General features: G+C 45.5%; 1 protein-coding gene across 1 annotated transcript; it reads right to left on the reverse strand.

Moving 5' to 3' along the window:
* Positions 1 to 14,945: 14,945 nt before the first annotated feature.
* LOC126011292 (malate dehydrogenase, cytoplasmic-like) lies at positions 14,946 to 15,953 on the reverse strand. The gene has a single exon (XM_049775084.1). It carries the CDS (start codon positions 15,951 to 15,953, stop codon positions 14,946 to 14,948), a length of 1,008 nt encoding a protein of 335 aa, XP_049631041.1.
* Positions 15,954 to 19,734: the final 3,781 nt, after the last annotated feature.

Here is a 19,734-nt window from a genome sequence, read left to right on the forward strand (position 1 = left end):
CTTAAAACCAGGTGAGTGGTCAGAGCCCTGTCCGGTCAACCAGCTACTCTTTACTAGGACCTTGATCAACATAATGATAACTGACAACTGAAGTCCAATTATGTGAATGACCTTGTTAAAATTTAAAATATTGGATTATTTATCTGGTCCACAAGCTTACTTGTACTAAAGTGAAAAATGTTAAAAATTATAATTTCCTACTATTCTTCCCAAAACATTTACTTTCCTAAATTCCCAATAAATCTTTCCTTTTTAACAATAGCTTTAAAAAAAACTTATTGTTTTTTTGTTTTGTCTGAGTTATGCAGCCTTGCTGAAAATATAACTGATTTCTTTCAAAAAGTAAAAAAGTAGAAAAAAAATTCTGAACTTGGGCTTTGGAGGGAGGTATCACCAAGGGTTTCATTCTCCCCCTCTCTCCTCACATAAATGAAGGAAACAAGTCTCCTCTGCTGGGATTCTGCACTTAGCTGTGGCTTACAGTAAATTCCTTCCTGTACTGAGCTTCCTACCTCCCAAAGCTTCTGAGTCCCCAGAAGAGACAAGACATGCAGAATGTGTGATACTTCAGCTAGTGTGTGTGTGGGGAGGGTTGACACACTCAGGAACAGAAGTGGAAAATCCCCCATCCTAATTAGAGCCTTGGATGCACTTCGGAGCCTCCTGTAGCCTAAAGACATTTCCCAAATCCCCCTTTGACAGTCACCCTCTGGCACAGATGCTACTAAACCTCTGCTGTAAAAGGTGTGAAAAGAATCTGTGGGCGGAAGTCTGTGATGGGGGAAGGCTACAAGGTGGCCTATCTCTGCCATCTTGGGCCCCTAGATTTCAACTCTGGCCTCACCCACTCTGCACACTGCACTTTCCTTCCCTCATCTCCATTAGTGGTATCCCTGTCTCCCTAAGGCACTTTTATGCTCTACCCCATGTCTTTCTTCTTCACCCAAATCACAACTGGAGGAAGAGAAGTGCCTAAACCAGGTTTATGGAATGCTTGAGAAATAGGTTTTGATGGACCTGGTTTAGGACCTTACCTTCTTTCTCTCTGCCCAGATATCACACCCTCTGAGAATCCTTTATCTTGGACTCCAATTAGTACAATGGGGAGAGTATTTGCCTTGCATGCAGCCAAGTTGGGTTTGAAATCAGCATCCCATATGGTCCTCTCAGCACCACCAGGCATGATTCTTGAGCCAGGAATGCCCCCCACAAAGAAAAATATAAAATTCAAAACCAAAACAGAACAGAATCCCATGTCTCACAACAGTACACCCCTTGCAGTCAGCCCAGAATTGAAAAGGAGCATCCACGAGAGGCCACCACTGCCATTGCTATAGGTTCTCAAATTCCCTACTACTGGAGAAGAGAGCAACAGGACAAGAATTTAACATCAAGTCAACAGAACTTCCTAGGAGATAGTTAGCAGGAAATGAAAGAAAAAGAGGTGAGAGTAACCTGAAGGAGAAGACAAGGCCTAGGATAGGGGCTGGCACCAAATCTTTGGGACAGGCAGCTCAGCCCCTGTTCCACATGTTCCATATTCTACTCAAGAGCATATTAAAATAAAATAAGGGGAGGAGAAGGTACAAAAGATGAATCCCAGAACCTAGGCCTGGCAGAAATGAGGCTTTCCTACAAGGGGGATAGAAAAGGCTAAAGGACGACTAGTCATCAACCAGATCCTACATTATAATCAAGGGCAGTGTGTGGGGCTAAAGCAATGGGTGTTAGTCTACCCAAGGAAGTAGTCATAGTTCCTGTGGGGCCTATAGAAAAAGTTCCTTTGAGAATTTTTTCCCATAGGAAAATGAGGCTATGAGGCTCCCTCAGCCTACAGAGGCAAAGATGCTCCAGGCATCAGGAGCTCAGGATGCCCTCCCTAACCAGCACCAGCAGCAAGGTCAGATGCAGGTCATGCCTGAGACAAAACTGTTCTCAGCAAGGAAAGGCATTCCTGCCCAAAGAGAATAGGGCCACTCAGTTAGGTCTTGGAAACAGCTGAGACTGAAGGACCCATCAAGTCTGCTTGCCACATGTCTGTCAACAGGTGAGGTTCAGGGTCTTTATTTACTGAACCAGGAGGGGCAGAAAGAGCCCTGGTCTATACTAAGTTGTGTGAGCCCTGTACCCTGACAGTAAAATCACAGATGACTTTGAGCAAAGCCTCCATCAGCCTCGCTGTTTTTTTGAATCGTTTCATCAAGGCCATGCAATCTCCAGGTTGACACGTGGAAACTATGTCAGCCTACATATGACAGATTCTGTACTTCACTCTGAATATATGAGTCCCTCATTAGCCTGGAAGGGCTCTGAATATTTATGTTACATGCCTTTTCTGGACTGTTTGTAGTTCTATGTTTATGGTTAAGAGGGGCTTGGAAGGACTCACTTCTGCCCCACCAGTGAGGTTCACCTCTACACTCCCATTTTGAGGCTTTTGATTGCTCCTTCTCAAAGGTCCAATTACTTCTAATTTTCCTCCAATACACATTTCTAAGAACAAATATAAAATAGATACAGCGTCAGCCTTGCTTTCAAGAAATCCAAACAGAAAAAAATAGAAAAGAGACCAAAAAAGCATAGATAAATCAAACATTGTCCAACTCCCCTCCTCCTCACCTTTTGCCTTCCACAGCTAAGGATGGGGTGGAAGGAAGGAACCAGTTTGCAAAGGATCAAAGCACACATTTTATAACACATTATGTCAAAAACCACAACTATCCCCTTGACCAGCCTGTGAATGGTTTGTGAAAATGCGGACAGGCGCAGTCCGCAGTCAGTCCTGCGGGATCACATCAGCTTTGGTCCTATAAGAAACACTCAACTCTTTTCTGCTGAGCCAACCTACAGACACCAAGGACTGTAATTTCTCCAGGACCCACACCTGGTAAGATGTCCCCGCCCAACGAAGGTGGGGCCAATTCCTGCCATGTGGTTGGGAAACCAGAGACTTATAAAGAACAGTGGCCATGCTCTCTGCCTCTTTTCTGCTGAGCCAGCCTACAGACACCAAGGACTGTAATCTTTCCAGGACCCACACCCGAAAAGTGCGGCAGCTGCGCTACACTCCGCAGCCGCGCTTATCTTGTAACCCCTAAACTCCATTTCTGCACATTGTAAGAAGCAATCTACAACCTTACCAATGGAGTAATTTTGAAGTACACCCCCATATTTACAGAAATCAAGATGGCTCCTTTAATAATCTAAAAAGTAGGAAACAGCTAGCTCTTGCCAGGTATAGGGTTTGGAGAGGCCCCATACCAGGGCCCTTATCCCTAGCCTGAGGAGTGCTTGGAGGCTTGGCAGGCCCCCAGCCATCCTTGTCTTTTTCCCCCTGACTCCAGGCCTTCCCTGGGTGTCAGCTCAGATGGCCAGAAGTGGGTTCAGGTGGACTCTTAGTGGTCCTCAGGCTTCCCCCCTCCCTCCGTACTCCAGGGGGGAGGTGCATGGGGAGGAGAGCGGGCAGACATCTGGCTTCCAGTTTCTTCTTTGATTCCGGAGACCAGCTCTTGCCAGGTATAGGGTTTTTCTCCCCTGGACTTCAGTCTTTCCCTGGGCACCTGTCTAGGTGGACTTTATAGGGGTCAACAGGCTTTCCCCCTATCTGTCCCTACACTAATGGGAATACGCTCTGGGAGGAGGGCGGGCCGTTCTAGCACTGGTTTATGTTGGGACAGTCAGTGGAAATTTTTCTCCTTGTTTTCATATTGATAGTATTGTATGCATATATTCTATATATCCATAATATCCATCTTGTATTGTGACCTTGATACTGCCCTACAAAGTTCATTTCTATTATTTTACTGCCTCAGTCCCAACCCTTACTTCCCCCATCTTCCCATGTAGATGCAGCTAATGACATGAAGCTCACCACACAGAGTGAAAAGTGCAGTTAGAGAAATAACTACACTGAAAACTATCATAACAATGTGAATGAGAGGGAAAAAGAAAACCTGTCTCGAGTACAGGTGTGGGTGGGGTGGGGAGTAGGTATATCTAGGAAATTGGTGGTGGGAATCCTGCACTGGTGAAGAGGGGTGTTTTTTACATGACTATAATTATACAACTACAATTATATTTGTAATCACGGTGTTTAAATAAAGATAATTTTAAAAAAAGAAACACTCAGGAGCTGAAGCAATAGCACAGTGTTTGCCTTGCATACGAACAACCTGAAACCAACCTGAGTTGAATCCCCAGCATCCCGTATAGTCCCCAGAGCCTGCCAGGAGCGATTTCTGAGCTCAGAGCCAGGAGTGTCATGGGGTGTGAAAACCAAAACTGCTTGCAATTTCACAAAAAGTGCATCTGGGAATTTGGGGCTCTGGATCTTACATTTATGGTGGCATGGCAAAGCAGAAAACCCGACAGCTGCATCCTCAGCCCCTTTCCTCAGTCCGATAAGTCCCCAAGCAGGCTCAGTGCAGCACTGAAAGACAGAACCCGCCACAGGGAAGGGGGAAGACTAGGAGCCAGTGCTTGCTCTACCCCAGCCAGTTCAGGTCTCATCTCCCAGGCTGGTCCCTTTAAGATTCCAGAACATCCTTTTTCATCCCTGGAGAGAACACAGGTTATTTCCAGCCCTGTTATAGAGGATTCTTTCAACACTCTGAACATAACTTAGAGCTCTAAATGTGGCTCAGCTCCCTGCCCAGCCCAGCCCTTGTAGAGGGCCAGAAACAGAAACATGGGGGGAAGAAAATCATTGAGTGGGTAGAGTGGCAGATAGAGCTGTGGGGAGTCCTTGGCTGATGGGTTCTAGGGATAGGTCCTAGAGTCAGACCAGGTATTCTGGGATTATCTGTCATGTTTTTTGTTTTGTTTTTGTTTTTTGTAACTTTGAGCCCTAGAACACGATGTTTCCTCTGAGTAGAAATTTTCAGAAATTGCCCCTGACCATGCAGGTTCTTCCCCTGGGTTGATCAAGGGCATTTTCACAGGTCAAAAGGGACTGACCTGCCACCAGTGAAGGCTCCTTCTGCAAACCATCACCCAGTTGGGAAAAGGAGGCAGAAAGAGCAGAACTTTGCAGAGGACAAGGCTCCCATCAGAGGATGAGCTTGCAGGCAGAGCTGTAGGGATGCTTGGGGGTGGGGGTGAGGTACTCCTCTTTGCAAATGAGCTGTTGCAGGCCACCAGGATCACAGATGTCTTCAGGGTCAGAGTCTGAATCCCCAAGGTTTCCCTGCTGAGTGGCCACTTGGAAGGACATCTCCAAGCTCAGGACTTCATGCTGGTGGGCTGCAGCCACTGCCACAGATGCCCCTCACTATGGTCACTTCCTTGTCATCAGTCAGAACACCTAGGAGAAAGGAGACCAGGAGTGAGGAAAGATTGGGGCAGGAATTGGAGAAGAACAATCAGAGACAAGAACCAGCTGTCCCTAAATTCACATTCGCACAAATACACATTATCATATATTCACACACTCTCGCATGCTTACACACAATGCTCAGATATACATTCATGCACATACACTAGCATGCAGACTCCCACACAAAGTAACATACATATACAAATACAGTCACTCACATGCAGTCACTATACATACACACAAACACACATTTGTTTTATGACTTGAACACCCTGTGAGGCCGTGTCTAGGGGTCTGCATGTGAGTTAACTGGAAAGCATGTTTAAAACCAAAAAATTTAAAGTAAGAAAAACAAATGAAAACAAAACCAAGAAAGACAAGTAGGATATTTGCTTTGCATTTAGCTGACTTGGGTTTGATCCCTGGGCAATACTTCTGGTCCCCTGAACCAGGTCCCCACAGGAGTTAAGATATATAGCAAAGGGCCCGGAAAGATAGCACAGCGGCGTTTGCCTTGCAAGCAGCCGCTCCAGGACCAAAGGTGGTTGGTTCGAATCCCGGTGTCCCATATGGTCCCCCGTGCCTGCCAGGAGCTATTTCTGAGCAGACAGCCAGAAGTAACCCCTGAGCACCGCCGGGTGTGGCCCAAAAACCAAAAAAAAAAAAAAAAAGATATATAGCAAAGTGGCAGCAAAGGGACAAGACAACACAATGGGAAAATTGATATGCAGAACTGAGTTTTGGGGGGATTAGAAGAGAGGAACCTTGGGGGAGGAAGGGTGGGTACACTGATTCAGGATGTGGTGTTGAAATTATACACTCAGGAAAGCATCACTAACAAACAATACTGTAATCACAATAACTCTATCAATTAAAAATTAAAAAATAATACTATCACACTAATGGATAAAGCTAGTCTAGGAAATTAATATGATATAAATAGGATGAAACTGAAAAATGTTAATGATTAGGAACAATGCTTAAAAATGGATATAAGTTGTAAAATCCATAAGTGCATTTAAGAAAATAATGGTTAAATGGTTGTCCTAAACACCAACCACCATGACCCCAATCATTGAATAGAAAACACAAATTATATATTTTTTGGCCTAATTGCAATATTTTTGATTGCAATATATTTTTCTTTTTTTTTTCTTTTTTTTCTTTTTTTTTGTGGTTTTTGGGTCACACCCGGCAGTGCTCAGGGGTTATTCCTGGCTCCATGCTCAGAAATTGCTCCTGGCAGGCACAGGGGACCATATGGGACGCTGGGATTCGAACCGATGACCTTCTGCATGAAAGGCAAACGCCTTACCTCCATGCTATCTCTCCAGCCCCGCAATATATTTTTCTTTCTTTGAATTTGTGTTGAGATCATTCCCAGAGACAATCCTGAATACAGGAGAACTAGTACAGCAAGCTTCACCTTAAACTTCTATATTTATGACTAAATGGATTTTTTGTAATGTCTCCAAAACATGCTGAAGAAGCTATGGTGGGGAAATGTGTGCTGAAGTACAAAATCTGAATGATTCTGGGCTAGAAAGAAAAAAAGGAAAAGAAAAAATTGGGAGGATCTCAGCTTTAGCCAAGTTTCTCCTGTCTAGCCAAGGATTAGGAACAAAAGGCAACATTTTACGCATATTTTCTTATACCTGAGAGTAGTAGTAGGTGGGGAAATCTGGTTGGTGTCCCCTGACACCTGGACCTGAAGTTCAAACTTCGCTTCCTTCCCGAAACTTGTCGCCATCAGCCTCCAGGAACCTAGACTACAGGCTCCAGCTAGCTCCTGGGGTGTCAGCGCCCTCTACTGACCGTTGGTGACCAGTAAACGAAGCTCCGTTAGCGGTGATGATGCTCTCCCTATGGCACATTCTCAAGGTTCTTGTGCGAAAGTGCCTTGCCCTTGGGGATGCTCTGTTCCAGCCCGCCCCTTTTTTCTGGTGACAAGTCTCTCTTACTATTTAGGGATGAAGGGCACCTCCATGTCTATCTCTTCTGTCAAAGCGTCAACTTCCATAAGAAAAAAGGAGATAACCAGAATCCTTCTGGCCCAGAAACCAGAATCTTTAACTACAGAAACAGGATAACAACAGCTAATGTGTAAAAAAAATTTCACCACAGAAAATGACTAAAGGGTTGAACAACCTAGTATGCCTGGAGCCCAGAGTCGGTCTTATGCCAGAGAACTTCAAGGATAAGGTCTCTTTGTATTTAGGACAAGGCTTTTTTTTTTTCCCCCCATTTTACCCATATTTTGCTGGGCCTACGCAAAAAAAACAACACTTGCCACTCTTAAACCGTTATTGCTGTATTTTTTTTATTAACTCTTATCCTTTAAAAAAAAAGAACTTACTAAACTTTCTTCTGGTGCTTCATTGAATTCAATGTGAGTCAATAGTTTTCAAAAATACTCTCCTTTCTCTTCCAACTCTTTAGTTTTTCTTTCAACTTTCTATTTTTTTAAAGAAAAACATGTTGCTTTTGGTCTTCCTAAAAATGTATTATTATCAGTTATGTCAACTATGTAATGCATTTTCTTTAAATAAATTAAAAAAAAAAGATAAAAAGGAGATAACTAAGGACAGCCTCAACTCCAACACCACATTTGCCAGCAGAATTTCCACCTGGGGCACAGAGAACCACAATGCCAAGGAAGACCCTACTGCAAGCTGATCCTTGATCACAGTCAGGGATGACTGGCGAGAACATGTTTGCAAGCAGAACATCTTCAAACGCAATTTAGGAACTCGAGGGCCATGTAGCTTCAAAACTGGTCATCTGTAGTGCCACACCTGTCCCACCCTTTGTACAGTGTGAAAATGCTTGTAATTATGGGGTATGTTCATAGTCCACATCTGTGAGGGCAGCATTACTTTCAGCCACATATACTTGGTAAGGATACATGCATCTGGGCAGGGTTGAGCAAGAGACATGAAAAAATCTAATTTTGTGATAAAGAGACAGGAGAGAGAAATTTGGTGATTGTAGGCTTTGGGTTTTATTTATGTTGTAGGCATTAACCCTATTATTAGAACATCTGAGTTCTGCCTTGCATAATTTTTACCCAGTAACTCTCTAACTCAACTTCTGATTTCATGAATTAAATCTAGAAAGTATTCCTGGATAAAGGAGGCAAGGATATCTGTTAATACGGCACTAGGCATTGCAGACTCTGTAATCCAGAGAGTTGTACTGATTCCAGGGGCTTCAATTAAAAATAATTTAATTAAAAATAAATCAATAGGGGCTGGAGCAATAACATACTGGTAGGGTCTTTGCCTTGCATGCATCCAACCTGGGATGGACCCGGATTCAATCCCTGACATCTCATATTGTCCCTTGAGCCTTCCAGGAATGATTTCTGAGTAGAGAGCCAGAAGTAACCACTGAGTACCACTGGGTTTGAGCACCAACCAAAATCAAATAAATTATATTTAATGAAATAAAAAAGATTGCTAGGACTTTTTCATCAAACTAAGACAAGATGACAACTAGATTTTGTATATTGGTCTGCAGCTGTCACAGCTGTTATGCTGACAGATACCATGGGATTGGATGTGTGACTTTTTACATATTCACAGAGTTGGTAGTGGGTTATTCCTTCCATGTGTTTCTAGAATCTCCTACCATTTACAGTTAATGTGTGGTGAGAATACACACTGATTATTCATATAATTTTAATAAACAATTATAACAAAATGCATGACTGGCTGAGAACAATCCCTGCAAGAAACAACTTGGCTCTGATATCTCCATCCCCAGAACCTAATGAAGCACCTAATGGAGGCTCCTTCTCTTAGTGACAGTCTTCTGACAGTCAAGAGCTAGACACTAAAGAAGAGATGATCTAATCAGGCCCATAAGGAGGGAGAATTCCCAAATCAAGCTTCTGAAGGCAATTTGGTTTTTGTTTTTGTTTGGTTTGTTTATATTTTTCTGGTTACACCCAGAGGCACGTGGGTTACTCCTGGTTCTCCACTCAGAAATCTCTACTGGCAGGCTTGGGAGACCACATGGGATGCTGGGGATTAAACCCAGGTTTGTCCCAGGTCGGCTTCGTGCAAGGCAAACACCTTCTCAGCTGTGCTATTCCTCTGCCCCCCCCCTTTTTGTTGCTGCTGCTGCTGCTGTTTTTCTGAAGGCAATCTGAAATTTAAATGCACAGGATTGTTCCCTTTAAGTTCTTATCTTAATTGCCAGATACTTCAGATGACAGTTTTTCTGGGGGGCCTGAGAGGTAGCACAGCTGTAGTGCATTTGCCTTGAATCCGACAGACACTGATGAACCTGAGTTCAATCCCTGGCATCCCCTATGATCCCCTGATCCTGCTAGGAATGATCTGAGTGCAGAGACAGGAGTAACCCCTGAGAGTTGCTAGGTGTGGCTTCCCCCAGTTGGGGTCCCCAAGAAAAGATGACCCAATTTGAAAGATGGAACATATTAGTGTTCATACTTTCTCTGTAATAACAATGTTGGTCAGGAGAATGTTTCCAAGTTGATGGGAATTAATTAAAATATTAGGTGCTTGTAGTTCCTTCAGGTCACATGGCACATCACTAGGTTACTTAGGAAGAGAAGGAAAATGGATTTTAAAAAGTAACTTCTATGGTGGATTGAAGCATGGACAAACCACTTCATCTTTATATGATATTGGTTTCTTTTGGTTTTTTTTGTTTTTTTTTTAATAAAGTATACCTTTATTAGAATTCGTAAACACATCAGGTTCAATCACCCCATCTCCCCGCTCCATTGATCTTAATTCAAGTCCCAGTAATAAACCCTACAGCACCACCCAGAAATAAATCCACCCCCCCTTAAGCCTGAAATGTTGATAGTCCCCAGGACATTTGTCAACCTGGTTAGTTCTTGCCCAATTGCCAGGTTGCCCCAAGCCCTTACTTATCTAATAACTTCCCAACCTCATTTCAAGAATGGGGTGGGCCTGGTTCTCATTTTATCTTTCTAGTTTCAGGCCTGAACTGTGAAATGGCAGCTCTCTGGTTAACAGTAAGGAAAAATAAAAACTTGCAGTGTTAGGAAGCAAAGGTCCTGCTCCTCTTCTCTCCAAGTAGGTTCAGCTGGAGTCGACTTAAAAGCACTACGACGCACGCCGAGCAACTCAGAAAAGCTATATGATATTGTTAACAGAAATAATACCAAGCAAGAGAGAAAGTCACAAATGAGGCACTTGGCTTGTGGTTTCAGTGGTCATGATCTTGGTTTGATTCCTAGAAGTACAGATGATCCCCTAGAAGGCTAGAAGTTATTTCTGAGCACAGAGCCAGAAATAGACCCTGAGTAATTCTGTGGATGCCTTCAAAACAAAACTAAGCAGGCTTTTTCCACTCTTGAGAAACCCGTGTTCTCTTTTGAACTGTATTCCTCTTAAACAAAGTAAAATGGAGAGCCAGAGTGACAGTTCAGGAAACTTCAAGAAAACGAAAAAAAATGCAGGAAAAAACTCAAACAGCAAGAGAATTTTGGGATGAATTCAAGAGAAACAACGTAAGACTCACCATATGTGATGCCAGGAATCAAGCCCAGATTAGTTGCTAGCAAGGCAAAAACGTCCTACCCGCTGAGCTATTGCTCTGGCCCCAACCAACACATTTTTAACAGTGTATTGGGAGGTTATTTACTTTAATGTTTTTAAGGAAAAGAACTGTAAAGAGAAACTGAGGCAGAGGAGACAAAGTTGTATCTTGATACTTGGGAGACAAGAAGATGCAGATTGTAGAGGTGGTGGGGGAAAAGGAACAGGAGTGAAGATGAGAGAGTAGGAAAGGGAGAGCTGGAGAAGTTGAGAAAATGGAGCCTGACAATCACCCCAGGGCTCCTGGGACACATGTTCCTTAATTCTTGGCTTCTTTGACTTCAGATTACCTCACCCCTGATTATCTAATTCTCAGTCCTCCCTCTGCCCAAGGAGCAGAGTGTGTGCAGGTGAACAGGACAGAACTGTGCTACTGAATGTCTACAACCTGCCAGATACAACTGACAAAAATTCAAGAACTTTTTTTTTTTTTTTTTTTTTTTGGTTTTTGGGCCACACCCTGTGACGCTCAGGGGTTACTCCTGGCTATGCGCTCAGAAGTTGCTCCTGGCTTCTTGGGGGACCATATGGGACGCCGGGGGATCGAACCGCGGTCCGTCCTAGGCTAGCGCAGGCAAAGCAGGCACCTTACCTCCAGCGCCACCGCCCGGCCCCGAACTTTTTTTTTTAACACAGATTGATGACAGTTATTCCAACCAAAGCTTAGAGCCCACTACAATGCCCCCTGCTGGCACCAAAACGGTAAGTGTAATCTTTATGGGGACTGGTATATGTATGGGCAAGTCACAACATCCCATCATTCAATACCGGCTTCTCTCTACCCTAAAAAGTTTCACAAGGCTGCAGCAGCAGGTCTGTGGGCCTGAGACTGGAAAGTGAAATTTCTCCAGTTGCTGAAGAAAAGGCAGGATTAATATACAGGCCTGGCTCAGGGCCATGCTTGTCTTTCTCAAACCTTCGTTAGATTACAAGGCAGACAGATGAAATGTACATCTACGAGCCTGAATCTTTTTTTTTGGGGGGGGGGGCACACCTGTTTGACGCTCAGGGGTTACTCCTGGCTATGCGCTCAGAAATCGCCCCTGGCTCGGGGGGACCATACACTAGCGCTTACAAGGCAGACACCTTACCTCTAGCGCCACCTTGGCCGGCCCCAGCGAGCCTGAATCTTGACACTCACTCAGGCAGCCTTGAGATCTCCCATCATAGCTAGGTAGATGACTGCTGACCCAATATATATGAGTCATACTGGTCCTGTGAGGCCTGCGACCCCAGCCCAGCCTCCCTTGATTGCCAGCCCCTGGCCAGTTGGGCATTCTCTACTTGACCAAAGATCTGAAAAAGAGGTTAATATCTAAGACATTGAAGGCACTGGTAAAGCTAAACAAGAATGAAAAACTAATCCCATCAAAAATGAGAAGTAGGGGCTGGAGCCATAGCACAACGATAGAGTGTTTGCCTTGCACACAGATGACCCAGGACAAACCTGGGTTCCATTTTCATATTGTCCCCTGAGCCTGCCAGGAGAGATTTCTGAGCACAGAGCCAGGAGTAATTCCTGAATGCTGACAGGTGTGCCCCCGCCCCCAAAAAAGAAAAAGAAGTAATGAATAAAAATTTGCAAAAAATAATTTTCTCAAAGAAGAAATACAGATGACCAAAGGCACATGAAAAATTAATTTAATACATCATAAAGCATCAGGGAGATGAAAGCCAAAACAATGAGATATCAAATGATACCACAGAGACTAGTCCACATCATAAAACAAGAACAACCTGTGCAGGCACGAATGCAAGGAGAAAGGAAATATCATTCACAGCTGGGAAGAATGGAGACTGGTTCAGCCTTTTGGGGAAAACAATGTGTCAAACCTAAATAAGCTAGAACTTGAGCTTCCATTTGACCCAGCAATACTGGCCTCCACTAACTTTTTTGGCTCGGGCAGTAGCACTGAGTCCCAAGGTGCAGAGAGACCAACTTCAAGCAACGACAGAGAAAGGATTTGTCTCAGCTGAAAAGTGGGAGGAGGTGTCCTGGTTCTGTGCCTAAATGTGCCCTGCCCCACCATGGGAAGCTGCTGCAGCAGGTGAGGTGGGGGATATACCAAGAGTGGCTGCTACTCCTCTGGTCCCAGACAGTGGTTCTCAGAAACCACATGCATGTCACCTGGGCTACACAGGGTGCCTCGAACACACATAATTGGATGTGAATATAAATTCCTTGAATTCAAACTTCAGTCCAACCCTCATTGCAGGCACATCCTGGTATATTGTCCACCTATAAATGCAAGAACACATGTGCATTGTCTGTGACCAATATTCCCTTTCCCAGGCCCTCTTTTGTGCTGGTTTCTGCAGAGTAAAAGAACTCAGAGACAGAATTCTGTGTGGAAAGAATAAGGGGTAATGGGGATTTTATTGAGAGCCCCACTGAGAGGAAACCCCACTGGATCACAGGATTAGAACCAGGCATGGAGACCGTTCATGACAGCAGACACAGCTTGGGATTGCAGCCCTGATACCCACAGTCACTGGCAGGTCCTGCTCCCATCAGAGTCTTCCTGTCTCCCCTGGGCCAGCAGCTCCCTGTGGCTGTGAGGGCAGATGCTGTGGTCACAGGCTCTGAGATCTTGTTCCTTGTTGTTTTGCTTCCTTTATTTTTTCGACAAAATGCTATTTATTTATTTACTTATTATTGAAGTAACACTGAATGACAATATGTAAATTTTAAGGATGCACCATGACACACATGACAATTTAAGAGGCATTTCATCTGATTCCCATTTAGTTTCTTTCCTTAATATTAAAAAGTTCCTTTCTGGAGCCGGGAAGGTGGCACTAGAGGTAAGGTGTCTGCCTTGCAAGCACTAGCGTAGGACGAACTGTGGTTCGATCCCCCGGCACCCCATATGGTCCCCCCAAGCCAGGAGCGATTTCTGAGCGCATAGCCAGGAGTAACCCCTGAGCGTCAAACAGGTGTGGCCCAAAAACCAAAAAAAAAAAAGGAAAAAAAAAGTTCCTTTCTAAGCTTAACGGATGACCTTCTTGAGGAATCATTCCCTCCAATTTATACTATTTTTAAACATTTTTCACTCTAGTGAAACACAGTAAATTGCCAAGTTATTCATAGCTGAGTTCTAGACATACAGTGATTCAGCAATCACCTCCCCCACCAGGGCCAACCTTCCTCCACCAATGTCCCCAGGTTCCCTCCAAGTTCCACCTACCCAGTCCACCATCTTGATAAGCATCTTTATAAGTTCACTTGTTCAAGTTTGAATCTTATGATTTCAGTGTTGTTGACTCTGTGGTTTACATAGTTTAGGTCAATCTTTCTTTAACACAACCTGTGTCCTCTTAATCTCAACCCACATTATTTCTCATCTGTTTTTCCTGTCCCGTTGCCTCTATTTCCTTCTCCCTATTCTGTGATACTAAGGGTGTTTCTAGGTATCCCCTCCACTTAACTTTTATATTCTTTTTTTGTTTTTGTTTTTGTTTTTGGGCCACACCCAGCGGTGCTCAGGGGTTACTCCTGGCTGTCTGCTCAGAAATAGCTCCTGGCAGGCACGGGGGACCATATGGGACACCAGGATTCTAACCAACCACCTTTGGTCCTGGATCGGCTGCTTGCAAGGCAAACTCCGCTGTGCTATCTCACCGGGCCCAACTTTTATATTCTTTATCCAGTTATTCTATATGCCATGAATATGTGATATGAAGGCTTATTGTCCTGAATGCTCTCATTCCCAGTGACCCTGCTGTCCCCTGAGTGACCCAGATTTCAGTGCCTTCCCAAAATTAGAGACCCTTTCCTCACCTTCAAGGACTCAGCTCATCCTTCAGTCTCTCTGGTTAGATCCATCCCAGGGGACCCATGTATGGCCACTGGTCTTTCTTTTGGATCAAAACCACGTTTTATTTGGAATAAGAAGCTCACGCTCTTTGACACATGCTCTTTTACACAGTCCTTTCCATGAACATTGGTAGCATTTTCCCACCCCAGGTGGGCAAAAGAGGACACTGAATACTTCAGCGTTGGACATTTCATTACAGTATTAAATCGGAGTGATTTATCCCTCAAAGTAAAGCAAGTCCAACGCGATTTCCTTTTCCTCTATCAGTTCTTTTGCAGCAAGTTCCATCTTAGCACAGGAGAAGTCACTGATGGGCAGCCCGGCCACCACCTTCCACGTCTTCTCTTTTAAGGTCACTGGGAACGAGTAGAACAGGCCATTAGGGAGTCCGTAGGGGTTGCCATTGGAACTCACACCCATGGACACAAAATGTCCCTCCGGGGTGCCGAACCACAGGTCTCTCACGTGGTCACAGATGGCTTTGGCAGTGGCCATGGAGTTGGGCGCTTGGTAACTCCTGATGCCGGCGGTCACACACTGCTGCACTTTGGCAATGAAGTCTCTCTTTAAGAAGTTGTCGTCTTGCAGAGTATCGCACACACTCACCTCATGTCCCCGTACTCTCACCTTGGCCTGAGACGCATCTGGGTACAGCATGGAGGCATGGTTGCCCCAGATGATGATGTTCTGGATGTCAGCAGCCGGCACCCCGAGCCGCCGGGCAATTAGAACCTGAGCTCGATGCTGGTCCAGACGCGTCAGGAAGGTGAAGTTCTGCCAGGGGATGGACCGCGCCCACTTGGAGGCAACCAGGCAGTTGGTATTGGCGGGGTCGCCCACCACGATCACCAGAACAGACTTCTTGGCGAATCTGTCCAAGGCCTTGCCGTGGGCCTGGTAGATCTTTACGTTGTCTCTAAGTAGCTCCTTGGCTTCCCGGCCCACTTTAACGCTCACAGAACTCAGCAGAATGGCCACGTCCAGGTCTTGGTAGGCCACTTCCTCTGCATCTGTGGCCACCACATCCCTCAGGAGGGGCAGGGTACAAGCATGCAGCTCCGTGACGAGGTTCTGCAAGACGTCCATCATGGGGGGAACGTCCAGGAGTCGCAGGATGACTGGCTGCTCTTTCCCAAAGGCAGCTCCTCTGGCGATGCTGTACAGCAGGGCATTCGCGGTTTTCCCCGCAGCCCCACTCACCAAGACTCGGATGGGCTCTGCCATGATGGCCGGAGTGCAGATTGCGGCTACCCTGCAGAGGAAACCTGGGGGTCAGGTCGCATCCACTGAGGCAAACCTATGTCTGTTCTCAGCAGAGTCCACCAGGCGGGAACGCAAACCAATCTGAGATGGATGCCACTCTTGGAAACCAAGAGAAACAGAAATATCCTTGACACTAAAAGTTTTAGGTGCCTGAGAAAACTCTGCTGCAGCCAGCCTGGCAGCCCAAGGAGCCCTTTAGCATCACAGGGAAGCTGAGCTCTGTCCAGATGTCCCTGGAGACAACCCCTCAAACACCACCTGAGTGGCCTGGAATTCCTTGAGCCATGTCTGGGGTGCCCCATAGGGCTTGAGCAACTCCATAAATACCTCTTAGGAGAGCCTCAAAGTCACAAGAGCACTGCTAAAGAGTCCCTCTTCTAGGAATTAAGGGACTGGAATGATAGTACAGTGGCTAAAGCACTTGCCTTACACAGAGCTGAACTGGGTTTGATCCCCTGTCCCCCTGAACTTGCCAGGAGTACAGAGTACAGAGCCAGGAGTAATAGCTAAACCTGGCCGGGCGTAGCCCAAAACAAACAAAAATCTAGGAATTAGGGGCTGGAGCTATAGCACAGTGGTAGGATGTTTGCCTTGTATGTGGCCAACTCTAGACAGACTCAGGTTCGATTCCTAGCATCCCATATGGTCCCCTGAACCTGCCAGGAGCAATTTCTGAGGCAGAGCCAAAAGTAACTCCTGAGCATCGCCAGGGGAGGCCCAAAAACAAACAAACAAAATCTAGGAATGAATTCATAGTAACCGCAGAGGAAAAGTGGTGTTTTCAGCGAATGCAAAGCAAAAGCCCTGCTTTGAGGACTCAAGGAGCAGACAGTAAAGTACCAGGCCCACAGGTTCTCTATGCCCAGCATACGGCTGGGACCTAGCACGAGACGCACTAGGAGAGGAGATCTAAGTCTCTCAGGAGCCTTCAATAGCCCTCACCCTTCCCAGGGCTCTCAGGTTTCTATTCTCAGAAGTTCGGGCTCACTCGCTCTTCAGAGACACCCAGGCCTGCTGACAACTACAGCAGGAGACTGTGGACCTTGGAAAAGACACACCAGTTGGTTCCCAGGATCAGATCTCTCAGTACAGACTACCCAGACCAGGTCCGACCAGAGAGGCTGTATCTGCCCTGACAGACAGAACACACTGGTTCCCTGTCTCTCTGTCTCTTTCTGTCCCTATCTCTGTCAATGTTTCTTGCTGTTTGTCTCTTTCTCTCTCTACGTCTGTTTCTATGTCTCCATCTCTATCTCTGTCTCTGTCTCTCTCCCTCTCACTCTCTCTAGATACAGGTTTCTGTTCTCTGTATCTGCTCCTACTTCTTTTCTGGACATCCTGCTGTTCCAATTCTCACAATCTCTCTCTTTCACACACCTGCTCCCACTCACCACAACCCTTGTTTTCTCTCCAGGCCTGTTATCTTTGAGAAGGGCAATGTCAGGGGCCCTTAGTCTGTCTGAAAGCTAAAGGCTGACTTGAACAGACCTAGTTCTAATGTTCTAGTGTGGGCCCAGGGATGGTTCAGTGGGCAGCAATGCTGAGTCCGGGATCTGGACAGAAGCTGGGGTTATTGCCACACTCCTGGGGGAAGGGGTACCTAAAGGCACAGACACTATTTAAAACCATGAAACTCCAAAGTGACCTGAGTGACAGAAGCCTTCCCTTTCAGACGTGACTGATATCCAGGCAGTGTCTTAGAAGGTTCTAGAACCATTGTGAGGTAGAAGAACCATTGTGAGGTAGAAGAATCTGACTCGGGGAACAATTTATCGCATGATAATCCCTGTGTGGAAACTCCTGCCACCACTCACCACTTCTGTTACAAAATATTCAACAACCATGTGAGATCGAAGAACCTGACTTAAGGGCTACTTTTTATACAACAATAATAATGTCTTTGTGGAAAGTTCGCCACCATTCACAGTCAATGTGATTCTTCCTCCCAAAGGCTGCTGGGAATGGTAGAGCCTCCAAAATGCCCAACAACATGCTGTGTCTCAGAGTTCTGACTTTGACTCTGTCAGAAATGTGGAACACTTAAATGAATAGGACAGAAGTGGAGGCAGAAATGTCTTCTTTGCGGGGAGTAAGGAGTGAACATGGGCCAACCCATATTGGAGGAAGGAGGTGGAAAATGGAGGCATGTACACCTGAGTCACAGAGACAAAGGGCAGCCTCACAATGACTTATTTCTCCCCTCCAAATCTTAGCACTTACATAGTGGACAATGGGCCTCTCAGAATCGGCATGCAGAGAGTGTTGTCAGATTCTAATGGCACTGATGGTTTTGTTTATAGGCACAGAGGAGAGAAGAGGATCATGGAGCTGTGAGGTGGCATGATCACATGTTCCTGCACATATCTGACTCCCCTCCTGGCTCAGTGGCCCCAGGACTCGGTAGAGCACTGTTAGTAGCAATTAAAAAGGTATCAGGAGTTTCAAGATGCTGACTGAGAAGTCCTGAAGTAATTTTCATGAAAGCAGGGGTTCTATGTTTTTTTTTTTCTACTTTGGTTCACAGAAAATAAATATCTTTTATTTCTATGGAGTAATTTGGTTTAGTATGGTGTTAAAGTTGATGCTTTTGGTGTCCAATGTTCCTACCTCACACCCACCAGCACAGGACATGGACCCTCCATCACTGTCCCTGGGTCCTAGCTAGCAACCTTCTCCCCACCCCTTTCCCATCCCTACCCCTGCAGGGTAACTTTAGTTCTGATATTAAAGTATGAAGTTAGTTTTCATTAAAATCTCCAATTTCTGGCTTTGTTTCGAGAGACCATGTTGAGCGAAATGATCCAGTATTTGTTCTCCCTTTTGACACCTTTTTTTTTCTTAATTATTTCTTTGTGAGTAAGCAGTGATCAAGTATTACTTCTGACGTTGCACTCAGGGATCATTTCAGGCAAGCTCAGAGGACCATATGTGATGTGGGGGATAAAACCTGGGTCACCTGCATGCAAGGCAAGTTTCTTGTCTGCTGTATTATCTCTCTGGCCCCCCTCCTCACATCTTTCATTTATATGACACTGTCTACCTCTATGAACCTTTCGGTAAAATGTGTATTTCCATGGGGCTGGAGAGATAGCATGGAGGTAAGGCGTTTGCCTTGCCTGCAGAAGGACGGTGGTTCAAATCCCGGCATCCCATATGGTCCCCCAAGCCTGCCAGAAGCGATTTCTTTTTTTTTTTTTTTTTTTTTTTTTTTTTTTTGTGGTTTTTTGGGTCACACCCGGCAGTGCTCAGGGGTTATTCCTGGCTCCAGGCTCAGAAATTGCTCCTGGCAGGCACGGGAGGACCATATATGGGACGCCGGGATTCGAACCGATGACCTCCTGCATGAGAGGCAAACGCCTTACCTCCATGCTATCTCTCCGGCCCCCAGAAGCGATTTCTGAGCCTAGAGCCAGGAGTAACCCCTGAGAGCTGCCAGGTGTGACCCAAAAACAAAAAATAAAAAAAAATAAATAAAAATGTGTATCTTCTTGGACCGGAGTGCTGGCGCTAGAGGTAATGTGTCCGCCTTGCAAGCACTAGCTTAAACAAGCCGAGGTTTGATCTCCCAGCATCCCATATGGTTCCCCCCAAGCCCGGGGCGGTTTCTGAGCACATAGCCAGAGTAACCCCTGAGCATCATCAAATGGGTGTGCCCCCCCAAAATGTGTACCTCCTCACTCCTGAGAGTGGAGTCAGATTCCTACAGTTTCTCTGCCCAACACTTTTTTTATTGTTTTTGTTT

This window comes from Suncus etruscus, chromosome 1, assembly GCF_024139225.1.
Source record: "Suncus etruscus isolate mSunEtr1 chromosome 1, mSunEtr1.pri.cur, whole genome shotgun sequence".
NCBI classification, from domain to species: Eukaryota; Metazoa; Chordata; class Mammalia; order Eulipotyphla; family Soricidae; genus Suncus; species Suncus etruscus.